The sequence below is a fragment of the Labrus mixtus genome, chromosome 13, assembly GCF_963584025.1.
Source record: "Labrus mixtus chromosome 13, fLabMix1.1, whole genome shotgun sequence".
In the NCBI taxonomy this organism is placed as follows: Eukaryota; Metazoa; Chordata; class Actinopteri; order Labriformes; family Labridae; genus Labrus; species Labrus mixtus.
The window spans coordinates 21,176,165-21,191,230 of NC_083624.1; the positions used below are offsets into that span (position 1 = coordinate 21,176,165).

At 39.2% G+C, this 15,066-nt stretch overlaps 2 protein-coding genes across 2 annotated transcripts in view; one reads left to right on the forward strand and one right to left on the reverse strand.

The window, feature by feature from the left end:
• Positions 1-15,066, forward strand: part of LOC132987231 (general transcription factor IIF subunit 2-like) — a 40,415-nt gene that overhangs the window by 11,662 nt on the left and 13,687 nt on the right. The window lies entirely within an intron of this gene.
• Positions 7,859-10,467, reverse strand: kctd4 (potassium channel tetramerization domain containing 4). Its single transcript, XM_061054139.1, has one exon. The coding sequence runs from the start codon at positions 10,172-10,174 to the stop codon at positions 9,398-9,400; it is 777 nt and encodes a 258-aa protein (XP_060910122.1). The 5' UTR covers positions 10,175-10,467; the 3' UTR covers positions 7,859-9,397.

Below are 15,066 nucleotides of genomic sequence, written 5' to 3' on the forward strand. Positions count from 1 at the left end.
TTTTGTCTTAAGAGTAACTCTTTTATCTCATTAAACATTTGTGTTGTTAGAGTGTCATGAAAAATCCTGGTTCTTAATAAATTGTGTCTGATAAAAATATTCCAAATGCAGCCACACATTAATCATCCATCTTAAATCCATCTTTACGCTTCTTTAAAGTAAGTGTTTGCTGTATATATTGACCTCCCACTCCATCTTACATCTCAGTGTGTATTTATGTACACTGTGGACAGTGCACAGAAGACAGGCTTAACGGATTGGAGCTTTATTGTTTACCCAGAGGCACGGATATATTAACCAGTACTCATACGTGTGTTTCAGAAAATATGTCATTGCCCCAGGTTTTCTGTGTGACAGCCATATTTGTGTTACTATGATTGGGGAAAAGAGGTTCCTTATGAAGGAGGGAAAAGGCTCAACTTCCAGATGTTATCCAATAATGGTGCTACAGATCACTGTCGATCTGTGATCCGCAAAGCTTTAAAACCATTCTTTTGACACTCTGAAAAATGATCTAATCTGTGACAGAAAATCTGTGAACGGATTTGAACCACGAGGTGGGCGACCTGTTGCACCCCCTAGTATCTGGTGTGGTCCGTACATGGTGTAAGAAAAAATAGAAATATATAAACAGACATCTTCTAACCAATCTATAAAGGCAACCTATACATTAATGTAAATCATTTAGTAACCATGGCAACACAGCTTTGCCGTACCATTTGAGCGTGGGCCTTTTCCCCGGCCAATCAGACGGCCAAAAGCAGTTAAAGCTGCATTCAGATGTAAAAGCGCTCTAAATGAGATGTTTTTTAAATGATTCAATAACAAGTAATATATTATGGGGTTTTTTCTTTCCCTAACTGTACTAACACTTGTATGTTTACCTCTTTGTTCCATTACCCCCCGTTGAGGTCTTATTCAAAGTGGTTGAGACTACAGTCTATGTATGCAGTGAGTACCGGGGTAGTCTGGTTCATTGAAATATAAGGATGAAATCTATTGAAAGAAAGCTCTTAATTGTTTTGTACACATTTTTCGTATTTTTGAAATTGAAAAAAAAAAAACAGCCTCCAAGTGAAATCATCTTATTCAAAATATTACACAGATATATTTTACCTCACTACTACAGTTACCTAAAAAAATCAGCATTGTGATAATATAATTCTTAGAAAATATTCTAAAGTACATCATTTTGAGGTATGTGTGTATATTTAACCAAATATCAGGAATAATAATTTATCCAGATTTCTACTACTGTTGTTGGAGCTTTAAAACGTGTGTTGTATCCATTCCAAAATTAAACATTGAATTCATTTGTAGCAACTGAAAAACACAGAAACTATAGAATGGATACAAATCTTCATGAACAGAATCACTTGGATGTGCACAACTTGTTCAACACATGATTGTTGCAGTCTCACACAGACGGAAGGTGAGAGGCAGAATGATTCTGATATCCTCTTCCACCTCCTACCATCTCTTTCTGTTCTCTGCAGGGCCCGGTTGTTCAAAAGTAATCCAACAGGATAAAAGCTATCAGTATCAGATACGATTTTTATCTCTTGAAATTGGGTTATTATTATTTTTTTTAATTTTAAAGGGAAGGGGGATTATGTAATCGGATAGGATTAGATCATCTACTCCAGGATTTAATCTGGATAAAACCTCCAGTTTGTGTTGTTCAAAACTTTTTGAGTAGGATTATGATTACATTGATCCAAAATAAATCTGGATTATCCTGAGGTGGCTGGATTCCAGGGAAAAATGCAAGAAAACCAATAAACTCTTAACAATATTTTTTTTACAGTATTTCTAAAGTGAAAATTATATTTTACAAGACATGTGTTAAATTGTCTTTCTGTTATGCTTCAGTGACAGTCCATGACTTGAGGCCAAACACCAAGTTGATAAAGCTTGTTCCAAAAAGAGGGTGAACCTTGGGTAAGCTTTCACCTGCGAACACAAATTTGGCCAGCTTTCTGTTCCGGTGTAAAATTGGGTGTTAGCTTGTGCTAACATGCTAAATTATCTGGTTTTCCATTATAACAAACGCAATATGCTGAGGCAGCTTGCAGTAAATGTACAAGCACTTACATACACGCTAAGTCCTGCAGTGGGCATGTGCTTCTGGTGGCAATGAGCCCTGGAAGAGGCCCCAATTTGAAATGTGTGTTTTACAAGCAACAGAAAGTCTTCCAGTACTAATTACCTTTAAAGTGACTGGTAAGAAGTTTGTGTAGATTTTGGCACACCCATGTGGACATTCTGTTCCTATCTAGTTTTTCTTTGAACAACAGTCATAAAAGTGTGATTGATTACCTGATCCTTGGTAGAAACAGTGGATAACAATATAGTGATCATTTTCATTCTCGGATTAAACCTATTGAACAACTGGGCAGGAGATCATCTTATTGTCTTTCTCTTTTTCATAATTCTACTCTGGAAATGTATCCTTTTATTAATGAATTTGTTAAGTTGACATTTTAAGCACCTAGAGTTAATTGCGTAAGTCGAATTTTTAATCATAAATGCTTCAATGTAACTGGTTTAATCTTCTTAGTGATGAGGATTTCCTGCATAACTTTAATTCTTAAACGGCTGAAAAAAAAAAATTATTAAAAATGAATGTTTTATATCAATACCGTATATTATACCTTTGTCTTTGAGAAAATATGATAGTCATTTTTATTGTTGAAGTTGTAGAGAAAGAACATTTTGAACACAAGGGTGAAGAATCTCAGATTAAGGGTTCTTAAATTCTTCTAAAAACAAGGGAGCACTTCCTCCTTAGCCTGGTTCGTTTAGACATCTGTGAACACAGCAAGCACACTCTGCAGAACAAAACAAGCGCGTTGAGATTGCCTTGAAGAGGTGGTCTCGGCATACTTCCAGTAGAACCCTGGAGCAGTTAGTTTGCAATTAGAACGCAATCACCAGAAACAGGTTGTCTGACTCATCACACTCCAGTAGCATTATAAGCAGCAGCAGCAGCAGTAGTAGTAGTAGTAGTAGTAGTAGTGGGAATAATGCAGTTATAGGAACTTTCGATTACAGATTCAGTTGTGCTGATTACCAGTTGCCTGGTTCCAGAACTTGTTTACTTCAGAGTGGAATTATATGCGTAAATGCAAACAGACAAATTTACCACTCTGATTTTACGCAGAGTTTCTCCCGCCAGCCCCCTGAGTATTTGTCCCGCAGCAGGTCTGAGTGGGCTGATGTGAGAACACAGCAGGATATTATCTGGAGAATTCACCTCGAGCCAGTGGGAGGGGTTGGTGACATTTATATCCTGTGACTGCTGCACTGTGCAGAGATTGAATGCACGAGACCACTACGGTCTTTGTGCACGCGGTTAAAAACGCTGCATTATGTTTTCTATTCGCTAGTATGGTTTTCTCCGGTCTTTTGTTGATATCGTTGAACTATGCATAGCATTGATTTAATAGCCAATATTCTCATAATAGCATTGTATGGTGAACTCTGTTGCTTTGTCGGCAACTTCTGTTTTTGTTTTTAATATCATGTCTTTCCTCAGGAGCAGTCCTCTTGAAAATAATTTCAGGAGGGCAGCAATGTATCTTAAAAAAAAAAAAAATCTGAATCGAAACAAAGCAAACGAGCTCTAGATGTGAAAACACCCTCAAACCATCAGCTACAGGGAGCCTCAAGCCAAAGCTGTCAAAGTGTTTGGTTAGATCATTATCAAGCATTCAAAGACAACAGTGGTATCCTGTTAATTAAACATTGTGGACTTCTCTGAACACAATGGAGATCGTCATGCAGACATTGAAGATTTTACTTTCTTTGAGACTCTTAGTGTATACCTGTGCGCCTTTTATTCAGGATTTCACGGTATCCAGTCACTGAGCCTCCTGCCCCTCTTCATCTGTTGCTCGTGGTTTTTTTTTGTAACTGAACGATGGTTGCGTCTGCCTCTTTTGTCTGAACTGAGAGAGGAGGTGGAAAGAGTCTGACCTTCGCACCTCCTTCTCTTCATCACCCATCCTCTTGCGCTCCTCCCCCACTCCCCTGCTTCACCTCCTATTCTGCTGCTGAAAGATAAAAATCTGTGACATGTTAGTCATTTTCTGGCTGAGCAAACCTTGCCGCACAAGGTGTGTGTGTGTGTGTGTGTGTATGTGCGCGTTGGCTGGAGAGACAGAGAGCAGCTTGTGAGCCTATGATGTAGGAGTTGCGTTTGCCTGGCAACAGGTGAAAAAGAGTGGCATGGAGACAGTTGAAGATGGTTTTGAGCTTTTTTTTTTCTGCTGAAATCAAAACCTTCTTTCACTGCTTTCCCCTTTTGCAATCCCTCATCCTCCCGAGCTGCCTTTTGATGAGGCAGGGACCACTTTGACCCTGCAACAAATCAGTAAAAAGTCAAAGTCATAAAAAATGCATGGAGCTTTCAGTAATTAAAAAAAGGCCTCAGGTTTGATGTTGTCACTGAAATATCAGCGCATAGTACAAAGTAAGAATGTGCTTAGTGTATCTTGTCTTGATGGGGTTTACAAACACAGGTATAGTGTATCATCGGGGGTCTTTGTGAGGATCTGAAGATCATAGGTTGTTGTGGGTGATTGAGTCATGATGAGACATCCAATGGGCTTAAAAAATTAGACAAACACCTCCTAACCCAATAAGGCTGAGTAGAAATATTTATTCATCAATGCACTTCAATATAATTTTTCCAAAAAGCAGTAATGATTCAGGAAATCCTGATATTAATTATTTTATAGTCATAAACTAAGGCACGTTTTAAAGGCAGAATGTGCAACATTTTACACATAAATGTAGCAGAAATCAAGTTTATCCTCACACATGTCTCTCTGAGTCATGACTGTCTACGCTGAGTGAGAAGCACGAGTCTCGCCAGCTGTGCAGTCGACGGAGCCATGTACGTATATATCATGTTTACATGGACCGGACGGCCTCACTTATTAAACTGTTTGAGTCAATGACTAGAGAAAAGAAGAATAACATCGTCTACTCACCGCCATTCAGAGGCTGTATCTTTGATAAACTGAAATGTAAATGGTAAATAGACTTGAGCAGGTTTAGTTCTTTTCTAGTCTTCTGACTACTCAAAGTGCTTTTACACCGCAGGTCACACCTACACATTCACACACTGATGGTAGAGGTTGATATGTAGTGAGACCATCAGAAGTAACTAAAGCCACAGCCGCACATGTTAGGGCCAATGAGAAGCCAGTGTAGCCTGAAACAGACGTCACAGCCTGCCCTCAGCACAGATGCTGATATACAAAAGATAGAAATGATTTGAATAGATTTGACCGATTCAGCTTATTCTAGTATCAATTGATCTGTGCCCTTTTTACAAACAGATCTAAATAATGTGAACATTGTCCTTTGAGCACTTGGTTAGTTTGGTGCGCTCAGTATGCACCGAGCAAACCATGGATATGAAGTTAGTCATTTTTTACACATTTTATTTGAGTTCGCTAGAAAAAGAAAGAACAAAGAGCTAGAAAAACACAATTCTAAAGTATTGGTGCTTTTTATTTTGTAGTTACGGTGTAACAATTATTTAGCACTTCATCCGACATCCATGGCGAAAAATACCTTCGATCTCAGAGGGTTTTTAAAAAAAGCACAGTCAAACAAAGAGGAACACTTGCACTTTATTATTTTTACATTTAATTACAGCTCAGTGATGTTTATTATTTGTGTGCTGTAAATTCAGCTCAGGCCCAGACGTACACATTAGAGCATCCTGTACTTTCATGTTTTATTCTTTGTTTATTAAAGAATAATGTAACCATAAAATGCATTTAATTTTGTCCTAAAACACAAATAATGCACACAAAATGATTTAACAAATATCAGTAATGTAATCAATTATGAGTATTTCTGTCATCTTTGCCTCTATCTGGGCCGATAAAGCTTTGCGTCCCCCTGACATCTTTGGAGCCCCCCCCTAAAGGGCCCGGACCCCTTGTTGGGAACCAGTACTGTAAAGGAATAAACAAAAAACAAAAGTAGCGCAACACGGCATGTGGCACAGTACTTGTTTAATCTCTTCAATTATTATTTTGTTTCAATGAATATGGGCAGACAATAGAAAATGAAATTGAAACTCGATTAATCGTCCTGCAGTAGAGGGACTGCTAGTGCTTGAAAACTCTCAAAATGTGTACACACAGCAAATGTACCAAAATGTTATCTATCTATCTCTCTCTATATGATGTTTTTTATACTTCAACATACTGCTTCTAACTGGATAAGGTGTTACGTTTAGAAAAGCTTTAAGACCTTGATTATGCTTTGTGAAAATGGTGTTGCCTTGAGACTTGTTGTAAGCTGTTTTCACATATATTCTCCTGACCTGGCTGTTCACACACACTCCTCATACATACATTGGCTAAGCTCTAAGGCGGCCCTTTTTCACAATTACCCTTTGACTAGTAGGTTAGTCTGAATTTAAATTTCCTTTTTGTCAATAAGGAAATTAGTTTCTTTGAACATCCCTAATTACAACCCAAAGCAAACTTTGCTCTCCACAGTTTTTTCTATTGTCTGAACTGGATTGTTCTAGATGAGACATGAGCTAAGAGCATTCCTTTATCATTTTAGATTAGGAGACTGGTTTTGACTAAAACTGTGGTCCTTTTGTTTCAGTAAATCCCCTCATAAAATATTTATTATAAGCAATGAGGATGACACACATCCGTTTGGAATACATTGAGATAAAAAGAGATCCCACTTGAGGGAAAAGGGCAGGATTTATCTCACAGACTGGCCCAGTTTTTAAAATACCAAATATCTTTACTGGAACTGGGAGGGGTTGAAGGGACTCCCCAGAGACCTCTGCAGGTGGAGTTACTGCAGTAGTAAGCTTACTGTAGTATGCCAGTTCAAATGACTGTCAGAAAATAAAAGGCCTTTTAACTCTAATGTAAGCCAGACAGCAGGATGGCAATGCTAAAGCAACAACAACATCTTCTAAAGATGGACCTTAAACCTGCATGTCAAAACTGTTCTCTTCTAGTCTTCTACAGTTTGATAAAGTCATCTGGTCACAACATTGACATGCAAGTGAAATGCCAGCATCCAACGGCTCTATGGAAAGTCCTTATGTCTGTACGTGTTCTGTTATCATTGGCTCAGGGCAGAGCGAAGTTTGGTGGGAAAGCACATGGTTAAAGGAGCTGCAGGGTGTCAGACTGACAGAAAACATCTGATACGGTGGGGCTGTGATGCAAGACTGCTGGTTGTGTAGTAGCTGTTAAATCAATAGTTAGTGTGTTCACGCTTAATGTTTTTATGTGGATCAACTGGCTGCTATCGTGTTAGATGCTTCTCATATTTGTAAGGAGTTTTTGGTACATTTTTCAGAATTTCTTTTTTTGACTATGTATCTCTTTTTGAGTTTCTCTAAACATTTTTTATTAAGAAGTTAAAATTCACTCGTGCTGATTAACGGGGCCTTAGGGCTGACATGCAGCTCTAGCAGAAACAGTTTTCAACACAATGCAGGGAGACGATACAACACGTTTTTAAAGTAAAAGTTACATAAAATGTCTTTAATGTCGGTGCAGGAAAGAAAATTGAAGATCATTTAATTAATCCTCAAAATGTGATCAGAAGTAGGGATGATCATTTCCAGACTGGATAAGCGAAAATAAGAGTTATGTGACTGGATATATTAGAATAAATGTGTATAATTATGGCCATATCCTCCTTCAAATGACATCTACTAATTAAGCCTGTCATTCTAGTGTCAAACCGTTTATTACCGTTTATTTGGCAACTGCCATGTATTGTTAATGTTTAAGGCTGATCCAGTTAATGAAATGTATTTAAATTTTATAAACGGATATACAGAGAAAGTGTGTCCATCTTCCAAAATATTTAATAATGCACTCAACATGAATACATAAATACATCTTGTAAAGTTCTATCCTGTTTTGAAATGTCATTTACAATCATTTATTCTATAAAAGCCACCAGAGAGATCCCTTCCTCCACTCTGCATACTGCCTCTGAGGAATAAAATCATTATAGTAGAGAGTTACTCCTATTTTCAGATTACAGTGTACCAGTCCAACAAATTACAGATGAAATAAACCATATATCAAGATTGTTTAATCATAATAAAGATGTAATCGGTAAGAGGCTAGATTGTGTTAATAATTACAATCATTAATTGATCATTTTATTTCTCATAAATAACAACAATATATCTGACAGTTGGGGTAGATCCAGACTGTACTTTATAGTTTTTAGTTACCTATGTATAAGTTGTAAGTTTATAGGGATCAGGCTTAAATGATCTTAATTTAGCTAATTGTCTTCTAAACAGTAAACATGTCAACACATAGTATTTCACAAGCTTCTTCAACAAAGCAATGACTTTGGCATGAACCTTACATACACTTTGCATTTACACACCACACTTTAAACCAGTACAATCAGTGTCACTTTTATTTGTAAAATATATTTACATTTGAAGTAATAGGCATTGTTGTGGCACTGACTTCAGAGAGGCTCACGGCACTAACAAACACACAGTCTTTAAGTGCACATGCATCATGCTAGATTCAAGCCCTTACAATAATCACGAGTCTTTGCACTTGATGACACAAACAGAGATACAGTTTTGATGCTTCTGTCTGTCAGTTCGTTTTGTTCATTCATAACAAGTTAATGAGCTGCAAGTTTCCATTAAGGCTCCAGAGAGGCTTATAAACTACACAAGCAATTAAATCAGCTGATAACGGCACACAAAGTATATAGCAACACACACCCACACACACACTCTCAAACACACACATACAGGCACTGACTGTAGTAAAAGCTGAATGGCACAACAGTGCACACCACAGCTGCTTTAGCAGGCTTTTTTTTTTTTGTTCAGTGGTTGACAAAGCAGCAGAAGCAGATCTTGTGCAGAGACTAATCCACTAATGAAGCTTTCCACGTTCAGAATCTCAGTTTCACCTTTTTGTCTTCTCTATGGAAGGATACAATCTTGGCTTGTCTTCCATATTAGAGTGATCGTGTGATGCCTGATCAGATCCAACAAATATTTCATATAGTTACTCTGCATCAATATTAATTTCATAGATACCAGCTTACAAAGCAGTAGCAGTATAGGGTGATGCCAAAATGCCATTCTGCTGATTTTGCAAATGGCTATAGAAACTCTGTGTTACCAAAATCTTATCCAGTCCTGTGTTTGAAAGCCAACATTTTGCTGTAAAGATATAAATACTATGCTCTGAGAAAGTCCAGCCCACCTGTTTTCCTTCTTTCACCCAATGACACAATACACTCAGCACATCTTCTAGCCAATACCACTCTTGGATACAGAATCAGGGAAAACTTATTTTTCTCTCTCCTCTTCTCTCTTCCCCATCGGTTTCGTTTAATTCTACTTGACAAAGTGCAGGGCCTCCGCTGCCACCACAGAACCTTTGCTGCTGTCAAGGCTGGTGACTAGCTTGAAGCCTGATCTAAGTGCTAGCATGACTGTCTCTAGTTTAAGACAGTCAAGCGTGCACAAGAATGTGCTGTCCTCCTTCAGCACGAGACGTGAGCCTGGCTCCGACTTGATGAAGTGTCGAAACTGGATCACATTGGACGACACCACAAATTCTTCTGGGAATCCATCCAAGCGGCTTTTGGAGATTTGCACAAGCCGCCCTTTGATCTTGTCTAGGAAAGCGGCGTCACTGCAGTACACCTTGAGCCCTTGCGACCTTTCATGGCTATCCGTCACCTCTAAAAAGGCAGCCTCGCGCTGGGCTGCCCTCTGACTTTCCCAATCAACCACAGCTTCCACGAGTTCACTCAGGCGGTAGAAATCAGCCTCTCGGCGCAGGAGCCCTGCCTCCCGGAAGTCGTCAGGCAGCTGGAGCTCTCCCGTTCTTAGGTAGTTGAGCACGTGGCGAAAAACTGGACCATCTCTGTCAATGAACGGGTTGCCCATTGAATCAGTGTGCTGGACAGGCTTCTTACCATTGGCCAGTTCTTCTAGGAAAGAACCTTGGTGCTTGGCAAGGGTGGTCCGGTGGGCTGTGTACAGGAACCCCCCAACGTTTAAGGTGATGGTGCCTGAGGAGGGTTTCTTGAAGCTCTTGCTGGGCTGCAGCAGGTCAGGGTTGATGTGCCTCAATTCACTTTCCATCCTTCTGAGGTTCCATTCCATGCTCCAGTCACTCTCTCCAGCCTCGACCCAGCCTCTTCTGAGCTGGCGTGGTAACTGGTTCAACTCGAGTCCGTCTTTCTCTTCTCGGGGGTTGATCTGGCTCGGGAGTCTGTGGTGCCGCAGAGAAAACGAAAAGGTGTTGTCAGCTGTCGTGAAGTGAGAGTGAATGTGTTGATAGAGCGTGTGATGGTGAATGGCTGAATGCTGTCTGGCAGAGCAGCAACAGTGAACTGGGAGCTGAAAACAGACTGGCTCTCTGTACCGCGAGCTCTGTCTCCTCCCTCCCTTACGCTTCAGCTCTCTCTATGTCTCTCTCTCTCTCTCTCTCTCTCTCTCTCTCTCTCTGTGTTGGAGTGGGTGGGCAGACAGCGTCACATGCAGGGAGAGAGAGGGAATATGTGAGCAAACAACAGAAGAATCTGGACTCGAGCTCTTTTTTTTTTTTTCTCTCTTCCTTAATTGTCTTCGTTAAAAAGATGCCGAGCTGAAAGCAGCAATACGCACAGGCACACACCCGCACACACAAACACACACACACACACACACACACACCCTGCCGTCACCAGATGGAAGGGGGGTTGCTTCATAATTGCCAAAGTGTGAAACTGTCTAAGCTTGTGTGAGTCTGAATATGAAACTCCTTTTGCAGCCAAATCCATCTGTTTAGGACGCAGACCTACATTTGAACAGTCTCTATTCTAAAAGGAGTGCGGTTTAATTGAGGGGTTCACTGTCACGCTTTTTCTGTATCATCTCTGTCTATGACGGGGAAAAGTAGGCAGCTCATCATACATATGTAAATGAAAGCCACAGGGAACGCAGTTATGCAAGGTAACAAGCAGTCCTTAGTTTTAGTAAATGTTGCTTGTGTAGTGTAGTCCTGTGGAGGAAATGGACCAATTAGAGTCACAGTGGTCTGGTCTGTCAGAATTGGCCTCTAGGTTCCACCCCTTCCTTTGGGGAACTGAACTACACTCATCATTTTTGAAAAATGATTCATACGACCAATGCAAGTGTATTTCATATGGCACTTACTTTCATGGTACAACAATTTAAAAAATCTAAAGTGAAAATGAAGTATGCTATGATAACATTTTTGGATTTGTCCAGTGTTTGCTGAAATGAAATCCATGTGTACCTTTGATTATTTGCCAAGTCCTTCAGTGGAAAAGTCAGACAGTATTAAAGGGCTTTCACATTTTGCAGAGGAGCTGTATGTGTGAACGCATACAGCCAAACTTTTCGCCCATACTTTCTAAGAGTTCTCACATAAGACTTATGTGAGAACGATATTATCCGAAGAAGTCACCTCGAGCCAATGGGAGGAGGGTAGTGATGTTTATATATGTGACTGCTGCACGGTGCGTAGAGTGTATACACGCCACCACTACGATCTCTGTGCAGATTAAATGGCTGCATTATGTTTTCTGTTTGTCAGTATGTTCTTCTCTGCTCTTTTGTTTATAGTGTCATTCCATTGAACTACACGTTGCATTGATATAAAGGCAAAATATTCTCATTACAGCATCGTGTAGTGGATTTTGCTGCTTTGTCCGCTACTTCCGCCTTGTTTTGTTATACGTCACTCTGTACAGGAATTTTTGAAAACTAGCATGATTTTGAAAGTAGCATTCCCTCAGTGCTCTGTCTGCACCCACCCCCCCTCCCCTCTGTGCTCCCTCTAAAGCCACGCCCCCTCACACATGCAGAAAGTGCCATTGGTCCAGAAGCGGACCTCAGCTCATGCTTTGAGTGTGGGTTAGTGCATGCATGGGGTAGAGAACGAGCAGGGAGGCGTGATTGGTTCATCAGATTGGCACCTCATGGCAGATATTGATTGAAGTTTTTACAGGCTTACAACTGCTACAGATGACGGATTTTCTTTGTTCCTTTTTCAGAGCACATGAGTTATTAATGTCTGTCAGGACCTAAAGACAATTTCAACCAAAATCTTAAGTGTATTTGGAGAAACTTACCAACCATGCTTTTAAAAGTCAATGTAAACAAGACCTATGGTCTGGCTACCACATTGTGAGTTAGCGATTTATGTATATGTTTTTTCTTTTTTACCGCTGTAGATTTTTGGTTTTTAGTATGAATTATTTATTTTTTGTTAAACTAAAAGAACGCATAACTTTCCATATACATACTCATAACTCAATTTGGTACATAGCCATCGTATACGATAAATAAACAACCTTAATCATGAGGCATACAGACCTAGTTATCATCTAAGCTGATTTTAACAATGGCGCTAATAGAAAATGCTATCAGCATCTCATTAAACTCTTTAAGATAGTCAGTAGTTTTTTCCTAACAAATAAAATCCACACTTACAAAAGTAATGCCACTAATCATCACTTCTGGTCCTCCATACACGTGTGGTAGTGACTGTGTCTGCAGAGACTCTGTCCTCTGCTTGTATCTTGTGTTTTGTTTTGTTTTGGTCGACACAGGACGTTTCTGGGTGCTGGAGTGCCCAGGGGGGTAACAAGGTTGAAGGTGAAAGGCAACTGCTGTATGTGCTCTTATTGGAAACAGAAACTAAAATGCACTGCCTATGGCAAGCAAGGTAAACCCAAATACAATACGATTGTACACCACTAGGTATCTCCAACTGTCAGTCAAACAATGTGGGGCAGAACAATTACCAGTCGACCAATCTTTTTTCTATACACCAATTTCCCACCATTCAAGTTTAAATTGTTTATTGTTTTGTCCCGTTTTCAGTAAAAAAACTTAAAGTTTATTGTAATTGGAGTCTGAATAGACCAGCAAACATTTGAAGAATTTAGCATCGATACCAAAAATGTATTTTGTTTTTTGTTTTGTTAACTGACTGAACCGTTGATTGATTTCAGGTCTAATTAGTTTGGATTATATTTGAAAATGAACAATGGCAGTAAGAAAACTGTGCTTTATCACCTTCAGGTACAAATGATGAAAATAAAAAGAATGTTACTGATAGGTACCAAGAATAAAAGGCAGTTATATTAAAGGCAAAACAGAAGTTCAGTTCTTTTTGAATCGGTGAAAAATGTTGCTGCCCTCCTTCCGCGGTTGACTTATAGCAAAAGAGCTTAAAAAGTTGTTGCTAATACTGATCCTGTTAAAGTTGTGCTTTGCAAAAATATTAGACAGCCTTGGTTTTCTATAGCATGCAAGTTTGTTCATTCTTGGAGACTTTGGAAAGAGTTCCTGCCTGTTGCCTCAAAGCACAAATGTTCCTTACCAAGAACAACAACTTAAGTCAGGAATTAATAAGGTGTGTTGTGCTTTTTTTTCTGGTGCCATATTTTTTTATGCACTTTACAAGAAATACATTAAATAATGCTCCAAAGCGAATTTAAAATAATTGAGATGCTTTTATACAGGTAAATATTTACTGCTATATTAACTGTTGTTAATTTCTTGTAGATTATTCTGAATTATTTTTTACTAATTTTTAATTTAAAGAGGACATATTCTCCCCCTTTTCCACCTTTTCAAACAGTCCCCTGTGGTCTAAATGAAACATCTGTGCTGATCTTTGGTCAAAATATAACATGAATCAAGCACCAGAGGAGGTTTGTGACCCTGTATAAACCAGCTCTCTCAGAACGCTCCGTTTTGGTGTGTGTGTCTCTTTAAATGCAATGAGCCCCCCCCCCCATTTTGTGCGTCAGTAGACACTCAGGTTACCCAAACATGTGTTCAAAAACAATGTGAAAGTTGACTTTTCATAATATGTCCCCTTTTAATTGCTTCATCAATCTATAATTTTTTTCATGATCAATGAGATGAACTGATGTTTTGTGCTCAGCTGGGTCCGCAAAAAGCTACTCTTGATCAGCTCTATTCTTAACTTTGTGTTTTTATGTGTGCTTGTCTGTATCTGAGATCATTTTAGAATTTCATTTGAGAGAGACACAGTGGAAATCATCCCCCTTCTTTTCCCCAACAAACTGACTAAAACTTAAGTCCCTTTGTAAAACTCTCCGATGTAGAAAACTACATCTTTGTTACATTTGTGCAACAAGTTGCCGCTCAGAGCTTGAGCTGTAAGTGAAGGGTGCACTGAGAATGAGTGAAGATTCATTTTGGGTAAAACACTGAGTTTTAACACAGGGACTACGGTAATAATTACTGTGAAATACTGAAAGTCTTTTTGCGTCTGCGTGTGTTTATCTGGGAGAAGATCCAGGAGTGACAGCTCTCTCTGTCTCCACGGCAATTTTCTAATCATAAGCGATTAGTGATATCATCATCAACAACACTCAATTGGAATTGCAAACGAGGCCAAGATGCAGCAGAGAGGATGGTGGGAGGTTTGACCTGCTTTCTGCCTCCTCTTCATTAAAACTGGCACATGGAGGACAATCGTTATCTTCAAAGTCAGTGAGAATCTGTTTGTCACAGCTGTTGCGTCTCTCTTTATCAAACTGACTTTTGAATGAAATTCCCAAAAAATGCTTCGACGACGGAGTCTCCAATCTCCCTTAAAGGAGGTGAATTATTCATCGAGCTGTTCCAAGAGCTGGTGTGTAACATAGTCACTGACTGCTGTGAAGCTGGCATGGCAACTACTTAAAATAGGGTATGGTATGAGCTCAGAGCTGTCAGTCTCTTGCTTTATTCATCATGGAGATATTTCTACTGTATAGAGTCTGATTGTGATAGGGCTCAAGTTAATCTGAAAAACTGATCAGATCTCAGAATGTTAAGTATTTATTCATATTGTCAACTTAGTGTAATATGGTCTCATAAAAATGCAAATCTGATATTGATGTAAAATATTTGTGCATAAAATTAAGTTATTTAGAAGGTATAAAGAAAACTAGGACGGAGTATAAAGGCCACGTTGAAAAAAAATATCTAAAATGTTGTGATTAAGGTCATTAATTTACATGTCA